This window comes from Electrophorus electricus, chromosome 17 (genome assembly GCF_041902795.1).
Source record: "Electrophorus electricus isolate QZ-2024a chromosome 17, ASM4190279v1, whole genome shotgun sequence".
Lineage (NCBI taxonomy): Eukaryota > Metazoa > Chordata > Actinopteri > Gymnotiformes > Gymnotidae > Electrophorus > Electrophorus electricus.
Window position 1 is genome coordinate 2466854 of NC_137513.1, and position 27386 is coordinate 2494239.

At 42.7% G+C, this 27386-nt stretch overlaps 2 protein-coding genes across 4 annotated transcripts; both read left to right on the plus strand.

Moving 5' to 3' along the window:
- The first annotated feature begins 1496 nt into the window (after nt 1-1496).
- gkup (glucuronokinase with putative uridyl pyrophosphorylase) lies at nt 1497-9939 on the plus strand. Of its 3 annotated transcripts, XM_027013659.3 has the most exons (23): nt 1497-1636; nt 1918-2024; nt 2209-2253; nt 2446-2599; nt 2697-2768; nt 3097-3185; nt 3381-3537; nt 3742-3819; nt 3998-4089; nt 4168-4273; nt 4363-4442; nt 4553-4621; nt 7117-7177; nt 7307-7323; nt 7484-7541; nt 7632-7724; nt 8035-8095; nt 8386-8499; nt 8584-8641; nt 8745-8813; nt 8890-8953; nt 9063-9134; nt 9365-9939. In XM_027013659.3, exons 1-23 carry the CDS (start codon nt 1580-1582, stop codon nt 9479-9481), a joined length of 1890 nt encoding a protein of 629 aa, XP_026869460.3. In that variant the 5' UTR covers nt 1497-1579; the 3' UTR covers nt 9482-9939. The 3 variants fall into 3 exon arrangements, with proteins under 3 accessions (XP_026869460.3, XP_081556066.1, XP_081556067.1); XM_081699940.1 differs by lacking the exon at nt 8035-8095 and having other exon boundaries at nt 7632-7701; XM_081699941.1 differs by lacking the exons at nt 3998-4089; nt 4168-4273.
- A 138-nt stretch (nt 9940-10077) lies between these two features.
- ubash3bb (ubiquitin associated and SH3 domain containing Bb) lies at nt 10078-23387 on the plus strand. Its single transcript, XM_035534125.2, has 14 exons — nt 10078-10499; nt 18726-18779; nt 19472-19658; nt 19992-20190; nt 20308-20477; nt 20713-20921; nt 21114-21258; nt 21469-21583; nt 21679-21801; nt 21900-21992; nt 22072-22216; nt 22330-22436; nt 22527-22636; nt 22720-23387. Exons 1-14 carry the CDS (start codon nt 10372-10374, stop codon nt 22852-22854), a joined length of 1920 nt encoding a protein of 639 aa, XP_035390018.1. The 5' UTR covers nt 10078-10371; the 3' UTR covers nt 22855-23387.
- Nucleotides 23388-27386: the final 3999 nt, after the last annotated feature.

Consider the following 27386-nt stretch of genomic DNA (forward strand, 5'->3'; position numbering starts at 1 on the left):
TGAGTGCAGTTCTTTTTTTTTGGTGAATGTTTAGAGTTCTTAATTTCCTTTGTGGGTGTGACTGTAAACTTGTAATTTTTAACCATTTCCTTCCTGTGTTCAATCAGTTCCTAATGCAGCAGCTGTCCTTTAGAGTAATGTCAAACATCAGTGTGCAAGAGTGCACACAACCTGAAAAAGGGAAACTTCACTACACCCCCACACCATGACAACTGCTTAATGTGTGGTACCTGCTACTGCATCATTGTGATCTATTGGTCACGCTTCATTGCTGAAAGTTTAGAACGTGCTCACAGGCAAGCGTTACTCACCTGAGCCATGCGGGGGTGAGGGGGTGAAGGCTGCCCTCCTGGTGAGAGCTCAGTCAGGTGTGTTCTGGGAAGGGGGCCTGCCTGCCAGCCATGAACATCTTAACAGGGTAATGGAAATGTATGACTGAACCCTCCAGTCTAAGTCGTGGCTAATAAAAGGGGTGAACATTGGAACAGTCTGAAAGTTAAGTGTTTAGTTTCTGCCTTCAGATTCCATGTTGAATGTTAATCTACGCAATTGTAAATCATGCATTATTAATAAGCATTTGCAACATTTACATACTTGCTGAGTGTGATTCAGTTCTTGGGCATGTATTAACTTTCTTTAGTGGAAAATATTTTCTCACTTGTAGTTTTTGTATTACCCCCCCCCCCCCCCCCCCCCCCAACCCATGTTGGACTATAGGTTTTTGAGGGGTTATTTTAATAAGCAATGAAAAGGTGAGAATTATAACATTCCAGCTTACATTAACTGTTTTTGAAATTAAAGCATATTGCTTGACTTTGATAAGTGTGTTTCATGAATCATGTTTACTACTACGTCTGGCCTTCCTGGTACGAATTGGGTTGCACTATTACAGTGTTGATAAGTCTAGTTCCTAGCCTTTTTTAAATAAATGTTTAGAACATCACCAAATAGTGGTAAATTCATAATTTATAATGTCCTTAGTATTAGAGATCACAACTCTTCAATCTCTACTGTGCACCATGTGTAAAGTAGGGTTTTACTGCGACACTGAAGTAGTGCTTTCCTTTATTTCTGTACAGATATGTTTTTACATATTATCTGTACTGGACTCTGATAGGTGCTATATTAGTGTAACTTCATATATCAAGAAGTTATAAGAGAAAAATTGACCAGCTCAAAACTTCATATTTGTAACATACTGCAACTTTCGGAGGACTTTTAAAATTTGCTAAATTTTTTCAAGGTATGAATTAAATGTTTTCTGCTAAACAAAATATTTTATACTATGAATGAAAATGATCATCTGTATATGATCATCTGTGAGGGTTCTTTTAACTGATTAATTTATTACAAACACACGCACACAAAGAGTGTCACATATGACACGTACATGAAAGGCAACACCGGGGAGTCTCGTGTTTACACACGTGGCTTGGAACTCCGGGCTGAGGGCGTGCGCGTGGACGCTGTAGCTTTAAGGGTTTAAAGGCACGCCTTCTTCCTGCACTTGCTGAACTCTGCACCCTTGTTGAGAACACTTTCTCATGCTCGTAACGCCGAGATAAATCACATTTTGGCAATGATTTGCATCCTTCTAGTCGCAGGCCACGGTACGGTTTTAGAGACGCAAATTAAGGTACTACCGTATTTTCTTTCTTTCTTCTTTAGTTTAATATTAATTTCATTTTTCATTTCCGCTTTTTATCAAATATTCATGCATGCATCCCAGGCTACAGGTTAGCTATTAGAGTAAAAGTCGTGTAAAACAACAGACTTGCTCGTCACACATTCGGGTGGCTTTCTTTACGCTTACGTTAACAAAATTAGTGTTGTAATGTTATGACGAGAAATGCAGGTTCATTTTTTTGACCACGTTCCCTGTTTCTTTCCCTTTTACTATTTTTCCTGTTCTGTAAGAATGATGTTACAGGCTTGTATGCCCATCTGGCTGGGGTGCCCAAAGCCCTGTTACCTGGTGTCGGAGGAAAGAAGATCTTAGATTTGTGGTGGGAAACCGTGAACACGTAAGTGATCTTCAGTTCCATTATTATTATTATTATTATTATTATTATTATTATTATTATTATTATTATTATTATTATCACAACAATAATAATAATAATAATTAGTAGTATTAGTATTATAATAAAGGGACGTGTGTGGCTAGGCCTACTTTTTCTACTTTTTCATTTGTCTTGTCCTCTATAGGCGGCAGCTCTTCAGTGAAGTCTATCTAGTCACAAATGCAGACAAGTGAGTAAACGTATAGTTTTTGTTTTTCTGCTCATACCATTACATAAAGATTTTTCAGATTTTATATATATTTTTTATATATATAACTGCCTGCAATACTGAGCGAGTTATTAAGCATCTCGGTTATGTTATTTGTACATCTGGTAAGTAACTCCATTTTATTTAGACGTGTCCTGTAACCCATCATTCTAGGTACAAACATTATGAGCGGTGGGCAACGGCAAATGACTTCCCGGCGGAAAACTTGGTGAATGACGGCAGTACTACCTTAGAGGACCGCCTCGGGGCCGTCGCCGACGTGGAGCTGGCCATCCGTAGCCGGCAACTGCAAGATGATGTCATGGTGGTACGGCACAGCGTGCTCTGCCTTGTTTCGCCTAGCTTGTTGTAGGCTAATGTTACAGAGTCATTGGAATTCATATTTTGTCCTGTTGTGTCTGTAGATCGCAGGAGACATGCTCTGCGCTGACCAAAACTTTGACATTGCTCAGGTTATTCGCTTTTTCAGGTCCCAGGTAAGAACAGCCGCTGTATTTTAAGTGGCAAGTGTCGTTGCTGATGTTGATCTGACATATATGCAAGTTTCATCCCTGGCATTGCGAAACCTATATTACAGCCACTGGCTTCTGTGGAGTACAAATTAATTATTATCAATTATTATGAATTATTATTAATTATTATGAATTATTATTAATAACATTTAGTGCACCCTTTTTGTTCCTTTTTTTATGCATTATTCAGTCTGTTAATTGGTGAAGTAGCATGAACAAATGTCTTCCCTACTGGTTGGTGAGGTTGGTCAGCTGATGTTGACGACACTTGGTGTGTGTTTCCCTGCTTTAGCCTGGAGAGCTGGTTATATATTATGAGTTAGAAGAAGGAGAGAGGTGCACATGCAGGGGTATCGTGGAGGTGTGTCCCAAGTCTCACAGGTAGAAGCACCACTACATTGGCTCTAGAAGTGCTCTAGAAATCACTGAGCCATATTTGTGGCTACTTGGTTTAACACCATTTTTAGTGTGCAGGTAAGAAATAAAACATGAAGAAGCTCATTGCTTGGGTGATGTGTAATGGTTCTGTGTCTCTGCATATATTTGGTGCTTTGGAATTTGGACTTTGCATTTCAGGGTCACGCGTTTCTTGGAGAAACCACAGGAGGGCGTCACCGCGTCTCGTCTGGCCAGTGTGGTCTTCTACTGCCTCCGCAAAGAGACACTATTTTACCTTTCAGACTTCCTACTCCGGCAGCCAGAGGTGGAAGACAGGGCGTTTGGCAGATTCTGGGTTAGCGATCCATCCTGCTTCAGTTGATTCTTTACAAAAATGTATATTTAACTCGTAATGCTGAGAACAGGCGTAATCTAGTCTTGTCTTGTTTTGTTTTTTTAAACATATGTCCATTTCAGTTTTCTAAATGGTTCTGATATGGCTTTCAGACTCTTAGTATGTAACTGACTCTCTTGCTGCCATTCATGTATTGGTCCGTAGGAATGGCTCATAAATGAAGAAAGATTGCCCGTGTATGGCATGAAGCTACCAACAGGATTCCAACTAATCGGACAAGTAGTGGGTACTTGTATAGCATGCATAACATTAATGCATGACATGAATTAATCGTGACATCGGTTAGCACATTTAGCAAAGCAAAATGTGCATATAGTACAAATGCTTTTTGTGCTAATGAGATGATCCAGGTGTGAGACTGTTGGACTGTAAGACTAGTGTAATGTCTGTGCCATTGCAGGGTCTGTCTGACTACACTAAGTGGCTAGCACACTATTCAGCTAAGCAGCAAGAATCCCCAGCCAAGTCCATCGTATGTCGCTCCTACGCCAGGTTAGAACTGGGACATAAAACACTCATCCCAATGCCAGACGTTCAGCTGTGGTGAAAGCCTCTGTTCCCATTGCACAGGGTTGGGCTGATGGGGAACCCCTCTGATGGCTTCAATGGGAAAACTATCGCTATGACCATTTCTAACTTCTGGGCCGAGGTCACACTGGTTGAGAGCCAAACTCTGGTCGGGTCACGAAACCAAAAGCCGAAGAGATGAGACCGTGTCCTTTTTATTTTTTATTTTTGTTAACTCCTCAACTGATTTGTGTTCAGGTTCTCCTTCCTCATCCTCTCAATGACCCGACGGAGTTTGGCAGTCTGCAGGATCTGTTCTGCATCAGCCGTAAAGAAGGGTTGGTCCTCGTTCAGTAATCCTTCTGCCTGTGTTGGCTGAGTGTGCAGAAAGTACCTCTCAGTATATGACATTTTATGGGAACTGTCATCTTGTGCTCTGTCTGGACAGGTATTTGGGTGGTCTCAGGCTTCTGCAGGCCACCTGTAAAAAGTTTTACCAGTTCTGCTCAACTCAAGGGTGAGAATGCAGTTCCAAAACTAGATGGTCCTAGCAAACACCTCATGCTTGAATTCAGACATGCGTCCACATGGGCTGTGCTTGAGCAGACGTGTTATGAAGTACTGGTGTGATTAAAAGAATAATACTGGACAACAACAAAAATGCTTCTGAGTTAATAAGGTGCAATTCTGTCCTAAACACGGATATAACCATAAATTTGTTATTGGCTCTCGTTTTAACGATAACTCCATGTGATCCATAAGAGACATTGTATTAGGTCCAGCTATAAGATGAAAATTTTGAATATTTCAAAATACTGAGAAATATTGCATCATATTGTAACAGATCATGATGATCATACCCAGGAAGGTCTGTTGCATCACTGTCTGACATAAGATTACGCAATCGCTGACGTAAGATTACACAATAGAGAGATATATAAAGCAAGAAACCATAGGACGAGCGATTGATTTCTGTTCCTTCTTGAGCTAAACGTCATGTTGGTTGTAAATTCAGCTGCGTTCGGTTAAATGTAATTCCAGCTGTGTTATAAACACTACTGGAGTGATTCAGATCGTGTCAATGGACAAGCATTAATGCCTCGTAACTTTCAATATTGCGGACAATTTTTGGTACATTTGTGGGGAGGGTGACTTTTGCAAATCAGAAGAAGGACATTGCTTCAAATGCAAAAGTGAAGAAGGCATATCCTCTGTATTTTGGATGCAAGATCGGTGACCAGGACAAGTCATGGTGTCGTACGTGTGCAACAAATCTGTCACGGTGGAAGAATAGAAAAAGAAAGTCGATGCTCTTTGCTGTTCGATGCTCTTTGCTGTTTGCTGTTCCAGCAATCACATAACTGACTGCTACTTCTGCATTGTGCCTCCTGTTTCTGGAGGCATTACAAAAGTGGGCAATAGCGTATCCAAATATACCTTCTGCTATTCGACCTGTTCCGCATGGCAAAGGACTTCCTGTTCTCGAACCTCCAACAGAGGTTTCTAATGATCCTTCTGATGATGATGGAGACGAAATGACTCTGGAGTTTCCTGGACTTTCGACGCTGGATGATCATCAGGACACTGATCCTGACTTCAGTCAAGGTGCATCATCTGCACCACACAGAATAACGCAGGAAGACCTGAACGATCTCATTCATGATCTGGAGCTGTCCAAGAGCAAAGCAGAATTACTAGGCTCAAGACTTCAGCAATGGAATCTTCTTTAGGAAAATGTACATTGTATCCAAAGGGGCATCTGCAGGTAGATAAGCTTGTGTTCTGCTCTGACGTCAATGGCTTGTTGAATGCCCTCGGAATCCAACATGACACACAAGAATGGCGATTGTTTATAGACTCTTAAAAATGAGTCTCAAGGCAGTATTGTTGCATTATGGAAATCGTCTTCCAGCTATTCCAGTCGGACACGCTGTGGATATGAAAGAGACATATGACAACATGAAGCAACTGCTGGATTGTCTTGAATACAGCAAGTATGACTGCCATATCTGTTCTGACCTTAAGGTAGTCACTCTGTTGATGGGTCTGCAGCTGGGATATACAAATTACTGCTGTTTCCTATGTGAATGGGACAGCAGAGCATGTTCTTTGCACTATGTGAAGAAAGACTGACCCCTGAGGAAGTCTTTGAAGATTAGAGAGAAGAATGTGCAGCATTCAGCACTGGCAGAACCAGACAAAATACTTTTACCACCCCTACATATCAAACTTGGTTTAATGAAGAACTTGGTAAAAGCCATGGATAGGAATGGATCTGTGTTTAAATGCGTCTGAGAAATTCCCTCGGATCAGCGAAGCAAAAATTAAAGAGGGAATTTTTGTGGGTCCTCAGATCTGTCAACTCTTAATAGGCGAGAAGTTTGACTACCTGTTTAAGGGTGACGAGAAAAGGCCTGGGGTGCATTTCATCTGGTGTCAACTAACTTCCTCGGGAGTGTCAGGGCTGGAAACTACAAGGAATTGGTTAAAGACATGTTGTCAATGTATCACAAACTTGGATCGACAATGTCCTTAAAGATCCATTTCCTTCATTCCCATTTGGAATTTTTCCCTGAAAACTTTGGCATGGTAAGCGATGAGCATGGCGAACGCTTTCATCAGGACATTTTAGCATCTGAGAACAGATACCAGGGGAAGTGGTCCACTTCTATGTTTGCTGATTACTGTTGGACGCTAGTCGACGATGATCCTGAGCAGGTCCACAAACGACAGGCAAAGCAAAGTCACAAATAGACATGACTTCTTTTTATGTGTTATTTCATAATTTTTCTAATGCATAAAAAAACTGAATTTCTAAGGAATGGTAGCCAAGTCAGCATTTCTATTGTCAAATTCGTGCTCAGCACCTTCAACTTAATTAAAATTGGCTAATTTTATCTCAGAAGCATGGCTTTTATAAAAACTTGTTGTCCAGTGTAATTGTTATAATAGTCTTAAATGCTCTGTATTCTGCTAAATGCTCTGTATTCTGCTTTCTTTGTTTGTTGACAGCATTGCTCTCACAAAGCAGAATTTCACTCTGAGGTATGACACCAACATCCCACGGCAGGTGGTGAGTCGGAATAACCTTGCTTGTCTTTTAACAACATTTGACCAAACAAATTTGAGAAATCCTGTGTCTTAGTTTATAGGTTGATCTGAAATTAAAATGGTCATGTAATGAATCTCTGGTCACTTCTAGGGCCTGGCTGGGAGCAGGTAAGTATTGTTGAGTGAAGCTATCAAATTGTTTATTTCATCCTGTTAAAACTGTATGTCAGAATTCGTCTCAAATTCACAAAGTTCAGGAAAAACGAAGCTAACGAAAGCTATAGTGACATTGTGCTTGTTTTTTGGGGTTTTTTTTTTTTTTATGAAGTGCGATCGTGTCTGCTACCTTGAAGTGCCTGATGAAGTTTTACAACCTGACTGAAGATGTATGTTTACCTTATTGTTTTTTACAAGGTTTTGAAACTACCGTTCATTCAGTCATGATGGAATGGTAACTGGAGTCACTGTGTTGACAGGACCTTCCTAAGCCAATCCGAGCCAACTTCATACTGAATGTGGAGACCGACGAGCTTTTCATCACCGCAGGTTTGCAGGACAGAGTGGTGCAGGTCTGTCCCATGACTCAGCACATCCAAGCATGGGTCATCAGTTCCCTATGACTCAGCAGATTCTTTGGAACCTGAGTATAGACCTTTTCTTTTATTTAGATTTGCAGCATTTAGCTTTTATCCAAAGTAACTTAAGTTATGACCGAGTTCGACTTGAGCAATTGAGGTTTAAGGGTCTTGCTCAGGGGTCCAACTATGGCAACTTGGCAGTGGTGGAGCTTGAACTGGCAATCTTTCGATTATTAGTTGAGTACCTTAACCACTGAGCTACCAAAGCTTTATTACCTTGAGTTTCTCTTATGCCTTGCAGGTCTATGAAGGATTAATATACATGGACTTTAACAAGCAGCTAATGGACGAGCGAGGTTATGGTACTGGCTTTAAAATCAAATCGCGTTTATAACTTAGGAATGAAGTTTATTATTGATCTAAACTAGACTCAAGTGCACTCAGGGACTGAGTGCGTTGGAGAATAGTGTGGGTTAATCCACCATGAAGTGAGCTGTTAAGAAACACTACTAGTCAAAAGCTTGCAGGAAACATGCTTCGTTTGAGTTCATGGATACCCACTTTGACCAGTGTAACAACTGAACACAGTTATATAAGAAAACCCAGTGTGGTTGCTGATCTGGAACTCGCTGATCCGTTTCTGTTCATATAGGAGAGTATGAGGCCCTGGACATGAGCACCCTCCCCTCGTTTTGGCTGGCTTATCTGGGCGATCCGAGTGACTCTGGCCACATTCACAGCGACGTCAGACGGCGCTGGCTCAACGGTAAGCGGGCCTAGTGCTGTGCGCACACTCCTGTCCTCTTAATGCACTTCCCCAGCCCTGTATGCCTTTGCTGTGTTTGAGCAGGGGAAGCTGATGTGGTTGAAGCCATGAAACACTTTGCCGACCTCGCAGACCAGGCCCGGTACGTCTGTCCGCACCAAACACTAGTCAAAGGTTCCTTGATTTACAGCAAGATGTCATGGTTCCTCCCTGCAAATTTAAGATACTTTGTTTGCTTAATGCAGGGTAGTCTTCCAGACAAAGGACTGGCCCAGATTGGCTGAGCTTATGGATAAAAACTTTGATCTGAGACGGTAAGATCCTCCCTGATTCCTGATGCAGTGCCCCGCACATCAAGAAATACAAATCCCAACCTTCCTTTGCCTGCAGATCTGTATATACTGATGAATGTTTGGGCCAAGGAAATCTCAGAATGGCACAGCTGGCTAGACAGGTAAAGCATGGGGAGGATGAATACCTTTATTGATTTTAATTGATATTTTGGACTCCACCAAAGTGTCTGAGGGTTGTGTGTGTATTTTTTGTACTGTTTGTGTGTACAGTTTGGCTCTGCTGTGAAATTGCCTGGCAGTGGTGGTGCGGTTGTGGGCTTGTGTGTGGATCCTGAGCGACTGGTAAAACTGCTTAAATACTATATTTACCATCTTGTATTGAATGTCACCTAAAATGTTTATACCAGTTATGTCAGTAATATTTTCTTAAAGCTGTGAAGTATAAACACAGTGGATATACCAATTGGTGTGTTAAAATAAACTAATGTTTGTTGTGTTGATCGACTGCATCTTTGCTGCCATTTGCTCGTTTAGGAATATGGCATGAGTATGTTCCGTTGTTCTACCACTAGGGGGAGATGAAGAGAGCGTTCCAGGAGGCTGGCTGTGTTTTCTGTCTTATCGTGCCCCATGGTCCACCAGATTACGAGGAGCAGGGTTCAAATAATATTCCCATTAACGTCAAATAATATATTCTATTTATACTTAGGAAGTGTAACCGGACATTTTGCTCCCAAAGCTCGACAGGGGTGATGTATTTTAGCCACTGGAGCACACGAGGTCATCGTTACTGGCTACTCTGGGGACTGTTATGTTCCGCGGTGCATTTTGCAACATTGAGCTTGTGTGTTGTAGCGGGTCTCGGGCAGCAGAAACAATTGTCTAGTTAGAGAGCTATCAGTGCGAGCACTGTACACCCTTCCTGTCCCTTTGTTTCAGTACATTAATAGCCCAAGACCTAAAACTAAAAGTGTGTGAAAGTGAGTGTGTGAAAGTGAGTGACTGTGTGAGAGTGAGTGTGTGAGTTCCTATGTGAAAAGTGTTGCGCATTTTACGAATTTATTTTTTTTTTCGCCGACAAACCGGTGTTTGTTTAAACTTTTGGATTACGAAATGGAATGTTAATTAAAAGGGGATGTAACATTCAGCATACAAAAATATTGTACGTTTTATAAAGTGTATGCAAAATCATATGTGATAGACGAACAAAGGTTGATTTCTATTTTAATCTCAGTTGTGTTCATACAAGTTGACCATACTGAAGGACTGGAGCCATCTTTAAAACTGACGTGTTACTTAGACCACAACAGCTGCAGTAGCTGGTTGTTAATATCATCCTCTGTGTTTCCTGCTGAGAAGATGAATAGTTTTCACCGACACGTTTCTCGCGCTGTGTGATAGCCGGAGCGCCGTTTCAACTGCGCGCAAACGCACCCGTGACGCACGCTGGCACCGTCGCGCCTGGGAGGGGGACGCGAACATGGTCACATGGAGCTCCAAATAATCGGATATTTCTCGTGCATCGCTCTCTTTTCGAGCCCCTTGTTCAAGAAGCGTTTTATTTATGGGACCATAAAGTATGGCTGCCAAAGAAGATCTTTATTCCAAAATCATTCCACGTCGGTTCCGACAGAACAGATCCATCGTTGTCAAACACGGATCAAATTTGGAGGTGCTGTTATCGATGGGGTTTCCTAAAAACAGAGCGTAAGTGGAGATCGGCAACGCTGTTATTAAAAATGACAGACAAACGCTATTTCACGCACTAAAACTATCGGTTTTTCACTTATGGATCGGTGATTCGTTCGTAAAATATAAAGCGGTAACGAATAGAAATGTTGGGTAAGGTTTTAAGTGTAGTCGATACGTTTACTATGATGTAACTTAGTTTTAAATTAGACTCTTGGAGCTCATTTTCATTATTCTCCATTCTTAAACCTAAAAAGTCAACTTCACTGTTATTTGAAAGTTCAGCTCTTTAGGGAAAGGTTTGTAGCTGACCGTTACTTAAAGGAACTATGAATTAATTTACATTAGCTGCAATGACCATACTATATATCCATTGGGTTGGTTTCGTTTTGGTTTAGTAACTTTTTCTTCTGTTGGCACAGGAACTTTTAATTCATGCGGTATTGCTCTTGTCCTTTGAGCCAAATTGCAAAAATGAATGTGGCCCGTCAGTTTCACAGGCTTCTCTGTACGCTAGTCTGGCGGTTAATACCACAGACAGCGTTTTTCCTGCTGAACTAGTGCTTTAGTCTTCTCTTTCCTCCGGCTGGTCTCAGTCAGGCCCTGTTACTCCGATGACAGGGCACAAGCTACGAGCGGGCTTCTAGGGTCTGCTAGCTTGAGACTTCTAAGCTTTCACACGGGGAGTTATTAATACCCCTTACCACAGTCTCCCACTAGGAGATACTGACCCATTTTGTTTTTGATTGAAAAAAAACCAAAAAAAAACCTGATTTCATTTTCAGAACTGTGCCACTTGCCTAGATATGAGGAGCAATAAAATAGGACTAATGAAAGACTAATGAAGGCATTGTGTAAGATTGTCTGTGGCTCTTCAACGTGAAACGATCGCCATAGCGCAGTGGAGTTAGAACCCAGAAGGACATCTACACGGAGAGCATCTGTGCTCATCACAGCACGACGGATCTGGGGTGTCACAAGGTGCCGGCTTTCTGTCTTCCTTTGGCACCAGTTCGCTTGTCGTGGGAGGGAAACCGAAGGCCGAGCAGCTGCGTCTAACACTGGACTTGTCCACGTCTTCCTTGTTTGATTCAGGGAGCTCCTCCCTGCCTCCTGCGTATTGCCTCCTTCAGGGGCAACACGCCTTTTATGAGATTTTTGCATAACTTTTTTGGTTTGGTTTTTGTATCATAACTATCGTTTTCGTAGCTGAACCTATCAGTGAGAAAGTCAAGGCCATTATAGTTCAGTTGCAGGGAACTTGCTGTGTATTTCGTCTGTCGCACGGTGTTCTTCTGGAAATGAGGCTATTTTATTGTTAATTTGCCTTTGTTTATTTTCTTATTGCCTCATTTCTATCATATTGGATAGAATTTCAAGGTCATATAGACATTTTTCCCTGCTAAGCTTCCTCCTATAATCTTGTATATTGCTGCATAGCTTTTGTGTAAACTATGAAATTACTCTTTAAAAAAAAAACAAAAAAACAATACCATTAGCAATAAGAGCAGATTTCTATACAGGTACTTTACATACTTTACGAATACTTTACATTGACCTTGACACCAGATCACTGCTGTTTATTTAGCAGGTTCAGTCTGCACTGCCCATCATTTCCCTCAAAATGCCATTACTGTATTTCTTTTAGCTTTAGTTGTTTTGTAGCTGTTCTTTAGGCCCAAGTTACCATAATGCAGTACAAACCTGTTGCCCGTTTCTACTGTGTTACATTTCAAGGGCTCGTTGTAAAAAGATAGTGTCCTTTTTCTGAGAACCTACTTGCATCACAGTCTGGCTGTGTCATTGTGGTTTTATGTCAGGCCAATGCCGCCTGCTTCTAACATGTTGTACGGCACACACAGCACCATAGATGGTATTTCATGCTTTCACGGAGACACCACATTATTGGTATCCCTCTCTGAGTCGAAGGGTTTGAATGTTCGCCCTGAAGCCTCGCTGGCCTCTGCGCTGTTCCCTCACGAGCAGCCGGGGGCTAGGCCAAAGCCGCCGCTGAGCTCACAGGTGTTGCGGTGTGTCGGTTTCGCTCAGCCAGCTGCATGCCTCTCGTCCCCTCGGTCGGTCCCTGATGGCTCAGTCCCGTGCGAGACAGACACAGCAGCTGTTGTTCTGCAGGGCTGTACTCGAGCCAGTGGACACGCGGGCATTGTGCATGCGCTCACACTGGCCACAGCTTCTCTTCCGTCAGCTGACCACACCTCGCAAGGCTGCGCAGCACAGCTGAGGTGCACGGACAAACCTTTGCTCTGCTTAAAGCATGTAGGCTGCTCTTCCCAATCCCTGCCATAAACATGGAGCCTCTGTCAGCGTGTGGTGGGGTGTGCATCTGTCTGAGAGCCGCGCTCTCTCTCAGTAGTGAGTCCACCATCTGTGTCTGCTGTGCCTGTGCCAGTTCGAGAGGGGTGCCTCCAAGAACGAGTGTCCGAGCTCTGGGGAGACGTGGCCGGACACGGCCCTCTTCCCCTGCCAACCAGCCGGCAGGCTTCAGGAGTAGTAGCTCATGGACCTTTAATTACTGACCTTAGGTGGTTCCATTTTACACATGTTACAGCGGATGTTGATTTTAAATGGAGGGGTAGCAACATTGCCCACAGTTGTGTTCCACACAGAAATGGCTTCCGCTGCCTGTAAACAGGCAAATATGTTTTCTGTTTTTTAATTCTACTTCATCTTGGGTCCCTTTGCCTTCCCAAAGGCCTTTCTTATATTGCCAGAGTTTTCTGTTTGCCATTAGCTAATACATTGATATGTATTTGCAAAACAAATGTGTATAAATGTATGAACCGTATAAATGCTGCATCCGAAGCAGAATTTTAGATAAATTGCTAAATTGCTAACACATTTTAAATGAAATTATAATCGCTTTATATCTGAAATGATTCTTAACTTTAAATTTAGTGTTTTGTTGTTTTGTTGTTCGTGTACTTTTATGGTGTCATCTTCACAATTTTCTGTGGACTCCTGCTAATTATCTAATAGTACAGTTGTTTAACTCAAAAATCCATGCAAACGTGAACTAGACTTGACTAGCATGAACTAAACTAGCATCAGACCTCTCGTCTGTGCATACTGCCTTACAGTACCTCACTCTCCCCAGAGGCATAATATGGCTTTTGTTTGCTTTTGATGGAGCTGTACTGCCACAGAGACTCCGGGATAATCAACTCCGTGTTCAGAGACGGGAGAGAGGAAGCATCTCGTTTGCTTTTGTACATGTTGTGGGGGCTGGTGGCCAAGTGTAATTAGTGCAGAGAGCCACGTCTGTTGACACCCCACCGTTTTGTCCGCTCTATTAGTCTTGAGTTTATACCAGGGTGATCTCCTTCATGAATGCTGAGAAGACCCTTCTGACAGACGTCTGAAAGGACGTTTTGCAGTTATGTAAGTGCAGAAAAAGGACAACATTAAGAACTCCACCTGTTAGCTAGTGTTTTTTTTTTTGCCCCCTTTAATTATAATTTGTTTTATTAATGATACATTTTTAGGTACAGGCTTCTGCAATATGTTTTTCCAGAACACCAATTGAAATGATTCATTTCTATGCTGTGCACAGACCTCACACATCAAACCATGCATAGTACCATGCAAAGGTTTTAGTCCCCCTAAGTTATGTCTAAAAGTCTTTTATCTGAACCAAAAGTGTTTATTTGGGGCCGAAAGATAAACAAACTCAGGGTAAATGCTTCCGAGCTTCTGCTTTTGTTCATTTTCCATCCAAATGAAGTGTCACAGCTTCAGTTATGACAAGGTCCTGTTCTCCCCGGCCTGTCTGTGTTCTGTGTTAGTTGTGGTTCAGTAAGTTGAAGTGGTTATCATGCTGAAAGATTTTTCCCAGTGAAACCTAAAGCAACTATACCTGTTCTTATCGCCAGATATCAGTGATGTTTTGTAAAACACATTGAAATAGTTCTTACATTTCATTGCATTGTTTATTTGCATTAATGTTTTACTTTATTAGTTTCAAATGGTGTTATATAGTATTTTAACCTGCAGGTAACATTTACTGCTAAGATAAAAGATTCTTGGGTGGTCTGACACTTTTGTACAGTGCTGTATGTTGCAAAGTTTCTTGCATTGAACAGGCTACATAAAAATCCTCTGAATTCATCATCTCTACACCCAGGAGCTTTACTAAACTGTACTGGTAAACAGAAATTACATCTTTTTTTTGGATCACTAAAGCACATCTGACTTGCATGATGAGGATGTTCACGGTTATGAATCGTTCTTGCTGTTTCGCTCTTCACGGAACAGAGACTTGGGGAAGGGCTGCAGACAGGAAATGTAAGCATGCAGGCATGTCTGAGGCCAAAGGGATTTCCCCCGCAGAGCAGCAGGGAGAAGGTGTGGAGCCGGCAGCTAGGTAGTGCTGGGGGTACGGGAACATGGGAGGATGCTCCGCTCTGCCGGGACACTGACCACATTCAAAGGGAGCGCTGGGTACATGGTGTCGTTTCTAACAGTGAAGGTTTAAGTGGCCACTGGGAACACAGCTAAAATGAACACTGGCGAGGATCCCGGGCTCCTGGTTAAATCTTGACAATGCCAGTAATCGTCCCCCTCTGAAGAGACGTTAGCCCTCAGATAAGGAGCAAAACTAAAAATTTAGCCACCTCTTCACAAGCAGTTTATGGTTCAAAGGAGATTCGCGTGCGGAGACAAAATTGTCCCTGTGCCTGTGTGGACAGCATGGTGTCCATCTGTACAGTGGGGTTGTAACGAGGCTTGCAGGTGGAGAGGAATCTCGATGGACACACAGTGGGTTTAGTCTCCATCTGCACCCCCACCCTCCCTTTTCAGCGCTGCGCTTCAAACGGACACGTTACAAGGGGAGTGTGTCTTGAAGGCGTGCAAATACTTATCCATCTCATCCCAGAGGCATTGTTCTGGATTGTTTGGGTCCATGTGCAAAGCTGTATAAGAAACCTTGGGATAATCCTACCATGAAAAGTTCAATTTCAGTCCTAATCTACCAAAGATCATGCAGTCAATCAAATGTTAAAATTAATCTGAACTATTTACTGACAAGCACCACAAACAAGATGTGATATTCAGTGTCTTTTCCAGGTTTAAATATACTTCTACTAACTTCTGGGTGCAGGTATTGGTCACTTTTAGGCACCCATGTTTGAGAAATCATTTGTAGGAGCTTCTTTTGCTTGAAAATTTGGCTGTCTGCTGTAGCTGAGCTCTGTGGAGAGTTGTTTAAGCTTTGGCAAAGCTTTCAAAGCATCTCATACTGGGACTTGAAACCACATTTGCAAAAGACAATGGACCATTAGTCCAGGACCTTAAATACTACACTATTGTTTTTCCTATGTTGAAGAACTATGAAATTGGTTTGCATAAGTAGCCGGCTCTGTGAAAACAAAACTGTCTGTTCATTTATACCTTAACCCTAAGTGTCCGACATCGGTTTCTTCTGAGAGGCTTTGTAATGAAAAGAAGATCTAAGCTGTCTCAGTTATAATTACAAGTGCAGTTACATGTACTGACAAGATTTACATTCATTTGTTGCAGTGATGATTAGTCAGAAGATTAGACAGCTGAATGGATTTTTAAATGATGTGAATCCATTTTAAGCTACATTTTTACTTTCATGTAGTGTCATGTGATTCACCAGTGCAAGATTATTCCTTATTCCATATTGGTAGACATTTGTAGGACAATGTTTACTGATCACAGTCTTTCCATAGTGTCAGCCTCATTACTAAATGGTGTCACTGACATCAGGTTCGTTCCACTGCAAGCTAAAATAAGAAATAACTTAGTAATTGATTGGAAACTTTCAATAGCTTGATCATAAGATACTCAGGTGTTCTTTCCACTTTTAGTTTCAGAAGCCTCCATTAGTGGAACATTAGTGTGGTATTTTGTAATAATAAAGTAGTAGTGTTAAAAGACTTGCTTTTTCCCCTGGGCTGTAATAATAAAAGGGGATGTGCAGTAATCTCATTTTCTTAATGCAGTAAGTACTTAAGGTATGCTTGTAAATTTACATCCTTTATAGTGTCAGATGGAGAGCAGCAAACACACAAGGTCCTGAGTCACAGGACACTGAGCGTCCGTTACGCGTTGTTTACTTGTACGGTGTCTTTGGTGTCAGCAGAGTAGGTAATTCTCTGATGCAGCCTGTATCAGTGGTCTATGGTCAACTGGTTTATTTATAGACAAGGGAAATTTGTCAGATTAGGTTTGGTACATGATCGAGCTTCAGGGAAGTTACTCAACTTTTGATAATTATACATTTGTGGGTTTAGTGCTTTGTGAAAGGAAACTGCACATTTGACATAAGGAACTGATGATTCACATTTTGTCACTGTTGATTTGCTCATTAAGTGTACTGCGTATTTTATCCGGGCCGCCATGAACGGAGCAACGCTTTGTGCCACCACAGTCACAGTCAGTCTTAGTCAGAACTTAGTCAGGTACCTCTGGTGCCCGTCAAAGGAAAACGGAGAACACACTGTTCTTGCTGTTGTTTTTTAAGCACTGATACAGAAGTCTCTAGACTGACCGTTGCTTGCGGAGCAACCGAGGTCTCGCATTGGAACATTGTTTCAGATGTATTAGCAGTTCATAAGGGGAAGTCCTAGTCAGCTGTGGTGTTTCGCTTCAATAGTGCTACTTAATAAAGGCAATGTGAGAGGGATCTACTGACACCTGTGTCTCCGGCCTTAGCACACCAAAGCTGTAGTTTGCACTAGCATTACTGAAAGGTCAGAGGCAGCCTGGTGATTTGAAGACAACTGTTAGCAGTAAGCTGTATCTGCTCTCACTGCACACTCTGCTTCTGTATACTGTAGTAGGTTTTTTTTCCCAACACCATGGAATACAGATCTCAAACTGCACACAACCCCCCCCCCCCCCCAAAAAAAACAAAAAAACAAAAAAACAAAAGAAGGCCAGTAGCTCAATGCGAGTGCTGCACAGCTCATAACCATGTTTGTTGATTGAGGCCAAGCTTTCAAGTGACCAGTCTGCAGATGAGAGGTCACACTGCAGGCTTGCTGTAAGACATCCACCACCTGCTCATCAAAGAGCGGACCATCAAAGGTGGAGAGTGTCACGCTATTTAAATGAAAGCAAGCAAATAGTTGAAAGTCTCTGTTGACCAAGGTTCTCCTAATTGTAGCGTTTTTAGCTGTGATCTCTCCCTTATGCTAAACGAGCTCGTCTTGGACACTAGAGTATTCAGGCAGATGGAGTAGAGGCGGGAGAGGAGCACAGACAAAACCTTCATCCCAGCATGAAAATCAAGCTCGAATTATCTGCGGAGGAGCTAACAAATCCAGCTCGTGAGACCACGAATGCTTTGATGACGCTTCATTTTTTAAACATGTATAGATATCTATGAAATCGCCCTCTTTTTGCCATGCAGCTTTATGTGTGAACACAGAGCTTACGATCTAGGCATTGTGTGATGGGACATTAGTTAAACACCACATGAACGCAACATAGTTAAAAATGTGATGCCATCTAAACTTCTTCTTAGGCCGCTGAAGATTAGGCTGATTTCACCAAAACCCACATTTAAATTGTCCCAAAACCACCAACGCACACGTTATTAAAACCATTTACAAAGTCATCTTATGCACCATACAAGCTCTCGATTAAATCTGATGTTTGGGGGGGGGAGTGCGAGAGAGGAAGGAAGACCCTCTCCCACACACCTAACCGTCTCCACAGGCTCTTGTGAAAATGTCAGAGAGGTGTTGCATCAATCGTATGTGCCTTTCTTTCTCAGAAATGTCTATTTTGGTGCTGGGCATCTTAAAGAAGCACATATCAGCAGAAAAAGCTGCTCGCTTCAAGCGTGAGGTGCATCCTGGGACACAGAGAGTTACTTCTTGGCTTTCCAGCCTCCTGCTCACTCGCTTGGGAGTAGCTAGCTCAGGCGAGAGCCTCTCCCATGGCACGCCACGTGCGGCACGATGCAGAGTTCACAGCCAGGGAACGTCACTGCGTACTTCTCCCTCTCGCTTCATACGTGTTGTTTGTTGAGGGGTGAAAATTGGAGTGGTGGAAAAGCAATATGGTGACGCTGCACGAATGAAAACGCTGTGCCGGACTGATCTGTGCCAGACGTTTCCGTTTCAGCAGAAAACGGTGGAATGTCTGCTTTCCATAAATTCTTCTGCAGCAAAGCGTGATGTTCTCCATAATGTGCTGTGTTTTTGCTGCCGTGGTTTGTGGGTATTTTCCATCAGTCCGTCTTGATTGCAGGTTCAAGGCCCTGGTTTCTACTGGAGGCAGGAGCGTACAGCTCGCGTGTGACTGGTAAGACTCCATTCGTGATGTTTTATTGAAAATGTAAGAGTTAATCGCCACCACTCCTAGAGAGCTTCCATCCTGCAGAGTATAGTTATAAACATAACCTAACCATGCCCCACCTGAACCAGTTAATCTTGGCCTGTGAGGACATCTGAATATTAGAGGCAGGTGTGCTGGAACCAAGCTCAGAAGGGTGATGGTTTAGGAACATCTACTTATAGTCCCCTTCCTATGATGTTCTGCTGCCCCCCATTGGCTATACAGTGAATTACATCACATGTCAAATTGCAGTCATGGAGGACCACAGCACTGTATGGTACTTTATCCTCCCAACAGGTTTTAATCCTTGTTACTGGGGCCTCCATGAGTTCACTTAGGAGATCTTGAGCTATGGTCATCCAAGAACGCAGTTTAACATTACAGCTTTATGTAATAGGGGGGGGGACACTAGACCAATTGGCTCTTTTTACATTTATGGCATTTAGCTGACACTTTTACCGAAAACCACTTACAATTATAACTGAATACAGTTTGAGAAATTGAGGGTTACAGGTCTTGCTCAGGGATCCAACAGTAGCAACCTGGCAGTGGTGGGGCTTGAACCAGCAACCTACCGATTACTAGTCAAGTACCTTGTATCATAGTAACATTTCCCTCACTCTCTGTAACTTGGAGGAAGTGGTCTGTTGTCTCCTCAGGCTCTTCTCCCATGTGGATGACCCCTTTCTGGATGACCCGTTACCCCGAGAATACGTGCTGTACCTGCGGCCCAGCGGACCTCTTCAGAACCAGCTCTCTCACTTCTGGCAGCAGTCCCGCCTGATCTGTGGCAAAAACAAAGCTCACAACATTTTCCCCCACATCACACTCTGCAAGTTCTTCATGGTGAGCGCTGGAGCAGAGTGCTATTCCACAGCTATTGTTGAGGGGACATATGGCCCATCTTGCACTGTTTGAATATAGCAGAAATTAAACATTCTCCCATCCTGTTGCTTCTCGGTGCTATAAGTTACCGTATGCTTTAAAGATTCCTGTGTTTTGGTTCTGTTCTGGTGTTCGTTTTAGCAGTAATTATCAACCAGGACCTTATCTGAGTTAACCGAAGTTACAACCTTAACTAGTTCAGTGTGCTTGAGGATCTGGGGTGCCCGCTCTCTCTCTCTCTCTCTCTCTCCCTCGCTCTCTCTCTCTCTCCCTCGCTCTCTCTCTCTCGTCCAGTGTGCAGACAGTAAGGTGGAGGCTCTGTGTGGGGCTCTGCAGTCTACAGTGAGCCAGTGGAGAGGTCGTTTCCCAAGCCTCTTACCCCTTCAGCTTTACACCTCTGCCAACTTCATCGGCCTCTTCATCGAGGAGCAGGTGGCGGAAACGCTGAAGAAATTCGCAGCTGACTTTGCTGTTGAAGCGAGCAGTAAAGCAGGTAGAACACCGCTAGACTACTCCCCTCCCATTCATCCATTAACAAGCATCACTGCACAGCTCTTATACCTTTTGTAAGGAAGTGAGGTAACAGGAATTTCTCTGTACCATCTCTTAGATGTCCACGTGGAGCCCCATAAGAAGCAGCTGCACGTGACTCTAGCCTACCAGTTTCCCAGCAGCCACTTGGCTTCCTTGGAGAAACTGGCGAAAGGAATCGAGGCCAAGCTTGGCTGTGACTGGCTTGCTGTTCTGTTCTCAAGGGACATCAGATTTGCAAATCACGAGGTAGGTGTTTGATCGAAGAGTTTGTTGCCATCGCTTTATTTGTTGTTTTCATTTGGAAGTAGCTAATCATTCTGGGCTGGTTTCCAACACCGTGATTAAGCCTAAATCTAATCTGTTCAGTGGCATATCATCATTGGCATCATGATTTAGACCAAGACTAGGCTTAATGCATGTCTGGAAAACCGGTGATATGTCTTATCACGCCTGCTTTCGTTTTGCACTCTCTGATGTTTAGACTGTTAAGGTAATGTACCCCTACGTACCTCAAAATGACGACGAGCTGGACCTTGTGCCGGGGGACTTTGTCTTCACGTCTCCCCTGGAGCAGCTGAGCACCAGTGAGGGCTGGGTGTTTGGCACATCTATGGGCACAGGGCTTTCTGGGATGCTGCCTGAAAACTATGTCAGTCGGGCTGATGAGTGCGACACCTGGGTCTTCCACGCGTGAGTTCCAGTCTCACCTGTCGCTGCCATGATTCAAAAAAACACCACAAGCAGCGAGGGCATGCCTGCCATGTTGGATGCATCTTCTGTGCACAAGTGTTTGGTGCCACCTTTAAGACACCTTTATGGTATTCTCCTGTGACATGGCATAAGGCTGTTGAGAATGGGGTTCCTCCTCTGCTTCTTACACAGGTCACACTCATTCTTCAGTGCCTCACCTTCAGAAAAGAGCAACAAAGAAAACAAAACCCTGGATGGACTGCTTAACTTCCCGTGCCTGGATAATTCCAGATCTGGGGAGTCGACCATCATGAGCGTGGTCTGCCAATCTATGCAGGTGCCTTAACCCAGCGTAATGCAGCTTCTATAATGCACATGACTTGTTGTTGGGATGTGTTAATTCTATTATGACTAAGGAGTGCATTCTTGAAAGCATCTTAGATTAGGTGTGCTAGTGAGAGATTAGAATCCCTTCGCTCATTAGTGAACACATTCATCAGGACTGAAGACACTTGCCTTGACTCCAGAGTGTTTTGTGCTGGTTCAGGTACTCCGAGTGACCAGAGTGTCTCCTGAAAGGACACTGTTTGTGTGTCGTCATGGAGAGAGGATGGATGTGGTGTTTGGGAAACACTGGCTCTCGCAGTGCTCTGATGCCAAAGGTACATGCATCCACATGGAGACGAGCTTGTCTCTAACAGGCTTGTCCACAAACGCTCGCGTTCACACTCGCCCAAACCATTCGGCCTTTCTGCAGGCAGATATGTGCGAAGTAACTTGAACATGCCCCCTTTCCTGCCTGCCTGGGCCGGAGGACACCGGGATTATGACATGGATGCTCCCATCACAGTGGTCGGAGCCACGCAGGCCCGGACTGTGGGTGAGTGGTCTTTCCCCAGCGCTTGGTATTCTAACTGAACCATCTCCCCCTTTGGCTCAGCCGAAGCCTAACTGCTAGTGCTGGCCTGTGTGTTGCAGGCGAGGCATTACTGGAGAGCAACACTACTGTTGACTTCGTTTACTGTTCCCCGAGCCTTCGCTGTGTTCAGACAGCCCACGAGATGCTCAGAGGCATGTATCGCATGTAATCTGTAACCGGTGCCTTGTGCCGTATGCCCGGGAGTGTGACCTATGACCTCTGATGTCACAGGTATGCAGCAGGACGGGAAGCTGAGGATACGAGTAGAACCGGGCCTGTTTGAATGGACTAAATGGCTCTCTGGGAGTTCTCTACCTGCATGGATACCCACCACAGACCTTGCTGCAGCTAATCTCAGTGTCGACACAACATACAGGTGTAGACGTTATGGCACAGTATTTTTTGGAAAGGTTTAGAATGTTGTTTTCTTATGTGCACACAATACAAGAAGCATCATGGTTAAAATAGGCCCACGCTTTTACCTTACAGACCTCGCATCCCTGTTAGTAAACTAAACGTGTCTGAGTCCTATGACACCTATATGACCCGGAGCTACAAAGTGACCAAAGACATCCTGGCAGAGTGCAAAAACAAGGGTGAGGACCAGGCACATAACGTTGGCTCATGGAATGGTTCTGGATTGTCCTGGGCAGAAATCCTTAGTGTGCTCGTCTCTTTGTCACTAGGAAACAACGTTCTGATTGTCGGTCATGCTTCCTCTCTAGAGGCCTGCACCAGACAGCTCCAGGGACTTCCCCTGCATAACTCCAAAGAGTTTGTCCAAGTCGTTAGAAAAGTACCTTTATTTTCTCTCTCTCTCTCTGTCTCTTTCTCTTCCCCCCATAATGCCAGCACTAAAGTGCATCTTTCTCCTTCCAGATTCCTTATCTGGGTCTGTGTGCGTGTGAAGAGCAGGACACGGGTGTGTGGCAGCTGGTGGCCCCTCCTGTCTGCCCCCTGACACACGGACCCAATCACAGCTTCAGCTGGAGAGATAGCCTACAGCAGGAATGACCTGTCCTGTCCTGTCCTGTCTGCCTCCTGACACACGGACCCAATCACAGCTTCAGCTGGAGAGAGAGCCTACAGCAGGAATGACCTGTCCTGTCCTGTCCTGTCCTGTCCACCCCCTGCTCCTTCCGAATGATTGTTCACGTGATGGACATTTTCTGGAACGGACAAAACTGTCCCCTCCACGTTTGAGTTTGTGACCTTGATCACTGGGACAGGACTTGGGTGTTTTAGGCCACATTTTATGTTTACATGTGGAAAGGGGACAGTGACAGATGGACATTATGAGTGATGTGGTCAGATTGATGTGGTCAGGGTAATCTCAGGGCATTGATTATCACTCTTAACACATGAAGCACAGGTCTTATGACACAATCACCATAATTCATTTTCAGGCTCTCTGGATGCAAGCATGAGTTTGCAACAGCACCGTCAATTGCAGTATAATCAGTGAAAGGCAGTGTATTGTGCAAGAATTATTCCTTGATCTACACTTTCAGGGTAATCTCTTTAATAAACAGCTGTCAAGTTGCACATTTCTAATTATGTCATGAATAACTTTGTCAGACAGCCACATTGCCATAAGTCACTGCTGTAATATTTACTTTTAATTCCTCTAAGTTAATAGATAAGGTTGGATGATAAATAATAGTAATAAAAGTGAAGAAGGAAGAGGCAGTACCTATAAAACGCACAACAGACATGTTTTTCCACTGCCAAGCATACTGTTGTGGTTTCATGGGAACACTAAGATTTGGATTCTGCATGTACAAGCAGAGGCTCCAATGCTGATTGGTTACTGGCAGAGAGGGACTATCTGGTCCTTCCTGTCTGAATGCTATCTATCATTTGCACTCTCTGGACTATGGCTATGGATGCTGTCCATAATGTCTGGACTCAAACCTGCACCCTAAAACTCATCATTACAATTTCTTCTTCCACTTCGTTTTTATGTCTGTGTTCAAAATTCAGAGCTGGATTTCAACATTTCTATAATTAGCTTTAAAATGTTAGCGTTTATGCGTGGGTGTTGATGGTGTGCCATGTCTGGAGTTTCTTGGATCAGGGCAAATGTTTTGGTTTTTGGTCTCATAGTAATAATCTAGGATTTTGAGGAAGGCAATGAATAAATAAATATTTAGAATTTATTCATTTTAACAAGCCTAAACTGAAGGGCTTCACTTCTAGTGAATGAAATGTAATTCACTGGGTAGACTTCAGCCTTATTCTGTCATATAATGCTATTCTTAAAAATCACAGTGGCTTTATCCTGAACGGTGACCATGACTAGCAGATTTTTGCTGGTACCTATTCCCCATTATATATATATATATATATATATATATATATATATATATATATATTTTAATATATATATATATATATATATATATATATATATATATATTAATATATATAAATATTAATATATATAAATATATATATAAATATATATATATAAATATATATAATCTATAAATAATAAAGCATTCAGTAACACATTAATAGTATTGTGATTTTGCTGACTAACTAACAAATTCAGAAAGAAATCACAATAAAGAGAAAGTTCAAGTCAGATATACAATATTATTCCACAGACAGACAAACAGAAGTTGAAAATGTCTAACTGTGATAAACTGGTGAAAGTGAGATATAAAACAGTTTTAATTATAACTAAGTATGCAGTATTTTGAATGGTAGTTGGATAGTTGTAGCCATTGCAAGGGTCGCGTTAGCATTAACTAGTTAGATCTCTAAGGTGTGATTTGCAGTCTATATATAACTTTTACAATATGTATTCACCAAGTTGTCCCAATTTAGTGATCTAGACTGATGAACTAGCTAACCTAGGTTACGTAACTAGGTGTTCAAAATTAGGAGCTAACTAGGACTTTGCAACTTCCACTTAGGACGCACAGTTTATTTTGAATATTGGATCCTATTGTGCTTCTTCCTTTCATCTGTTCTAAAATAGTTGTTCATTTGCAATTAAAAACACCAACAACAACCCCTTCTGCAGCAAAACGTTCTTAAATCCATCTTGTTATAAGTGGTCCAGACAGTTACATGACACTTTCAGGCTTTGGGTTGAAACTTCAAGGCAGAGGTGGCAGGGGAAGACTTCGGGGTAATGAAGATTCCTGATGCAGGGCACAGGGTGAGCTCTTATCACCCTGTTTCACTGGGTTATTGGGCTTGAGCTTCACACAGTCTTAGCACAGAGAGATTTAAAGCCCAAACAGTAGGTTTTCTCATTTCGGTTCACAATGACCTCGTTTGTCTTTACCTGTGGTTTCCCCATACCTATTAGGTGTGTGATGTCTAGCCTGATTTGATCGATGGCAGATAATTGTTTTCTCTTTAACATTGCTGTCTTTGAAGCATCCTCAAATTAGATTGGAGGCAAGAGGCGAAAGCCTTTGCCCATTTAGAGTGATGCGAGGAGCCACTTAAGGTCAGCCTCTATCACTGAGGCTGGAACAGGCGTTACGAATACTCTGCGTGGGCGTTAGGAATGTAAAACAACAAACTGAACCAGGTACGTGCATTAAGTAGACTAATGAGGGATCCAGTAGGATTTAATAAATTGCCAGATTATGTTTGCATCTGTCATGTGGTTTGTCAACGATATTTATGTAGAAACGTATTGCATGTTTAACGACGGATATCATTATCTATGCACTTCGCTCATGTTTAATTTTTCACTCATTGCAATTTGCTGTGCACTCTGCTACATTCATACACATGTTAACTGAGGTGTTGTTGGGAGTGAGTCTGAAATCTGAAGTTCACCCAAGTAATGGGGGAGAATTCCCATGTAAAACTATCAGTTATGAAATGTTTAAGGAACAGCAGCTAGAAACATAACTGCAGAAGGGAAATAACTGAGTATGTGTTCAGATTCCTGGATTCATTTAGTTTCAGCTCTTTTAGCAACATAGGTCACGATGAGGACGGGAGTGTCCTTAAGTTTTGTCATTTTGAAAGATCTTAAGTGCAATAATCGCGCCGTAATGAACCCGGTGCGTGTTATTAGAATCCTTACAGACTAATTACACAAACTGCCTCCTCTATGGCACCTGTGGTCTTTCCGTTTTGGCCCAGTTGGGTTTCCCCATGATTTATAGGGCTGACGGGCAAAAGGCAAGGCTGATAAACAGCTGCAGCGTGCGTTCCCCTAAAAACCTGAATCGTTATTGGAGAGCTCTGAATCGCCGCAATCTAATAATGCTCTCAGTGTTCTTTTTAAGCTTTTAAACTAATTTGTGATTGATCGCTAATTATCGGTGACGGAGCCTCCCGAGACACCACTTTTCCATCTCTAGCATTTGTTCCTCTTTAAACTGTTTGAAAGGAGCTATAACTTTCAAACGGTCGACTCAGATCTCCTGCCCCTCAAGTGGACAGTCGACATGCAGCCGCCAGACGTTTGAGAAATGATGTCGTTTGCCAATATTGGAGATTGCTTCTCAACAAAAATAAACCAGCAGGCACATAAATGTCTGGCCCAATTTTAATAGTACTGTAGTTGCCACTCAACGTGGTTATTGGTGTTATTGAACCTCTTATTGAGCATTTGTTTAATACCCTCCTCCATGCACTTTGGTTGACAGATCCACATTCCTTAATTGCGTGACCATTGATTTCAGTTTCAGTCAAAGAAGGAGAGAGAAAGCAAGAGAGAAAATGCCTACTTAAAGGATGGACATGTATTAGTCTTATTAGAACAACAAAGGCAGCACACAGTGAGTGAAAAGGCAGAGAACCTCTAGATCGCTTGCAGAGAGGCTCCAGGCAGCTGTTGTTGCAGTTATAATACTTAAATCCACTGTTAATATACATTTTTTTTTTTTTTTAGATTTCATGTTCAGCCCAACTGTTAAAGGTTTTAAAATTTTGTTGTACAACCCCCCCAGCACGTTTGTTTGTCACAGGTTTGGACTCTCCCAGCTGAATGAGTGGTTTGGAGGGCTGTCCCGAGTGTGGACCCTTGTTTGAAGAGCAGAAAAAGATGATACTGACATCATGCTCTCTGCAGGACTTGAGAGCTTTTCCAGGTAGGTGATCTGAATATGTTCTGAATGTATGTTTCTGAGCTTCTGAACATTAATGACACCTTGCTCAGCAAACACATATACTGCCTGAAATGTTTTTTTTGTTTACAGAATCTGCAGTTTAATCTTGTGTTGGGACTGCAGAATTATGTCTGAACCTCAGGTCTATATGCGAACTGAAATGTGCGCTGCAATTATTTAGTGCATCCCACTGTTTCTTTGTTGTTTGTGACACAATTTATCCTTATTCTTGAATTTCAAATATGCCTTGTTGCAGCAACGCAAGAACTTATTATATTCACGTCCAGTAGGAGGCAGTAGAGCTATACGTTATTAATGCTTGACGGTATTGTGTCGTGTCCCTTCACTGAGCAAAAGAATTGACTGGTGTGTTTACTGCTCTTTACTATTATAGCGACTGGTAGTATTATTTTAGCAGTTTTTCAGATTTTGTGTTGGTGAGTATATGTGACAGGCAGC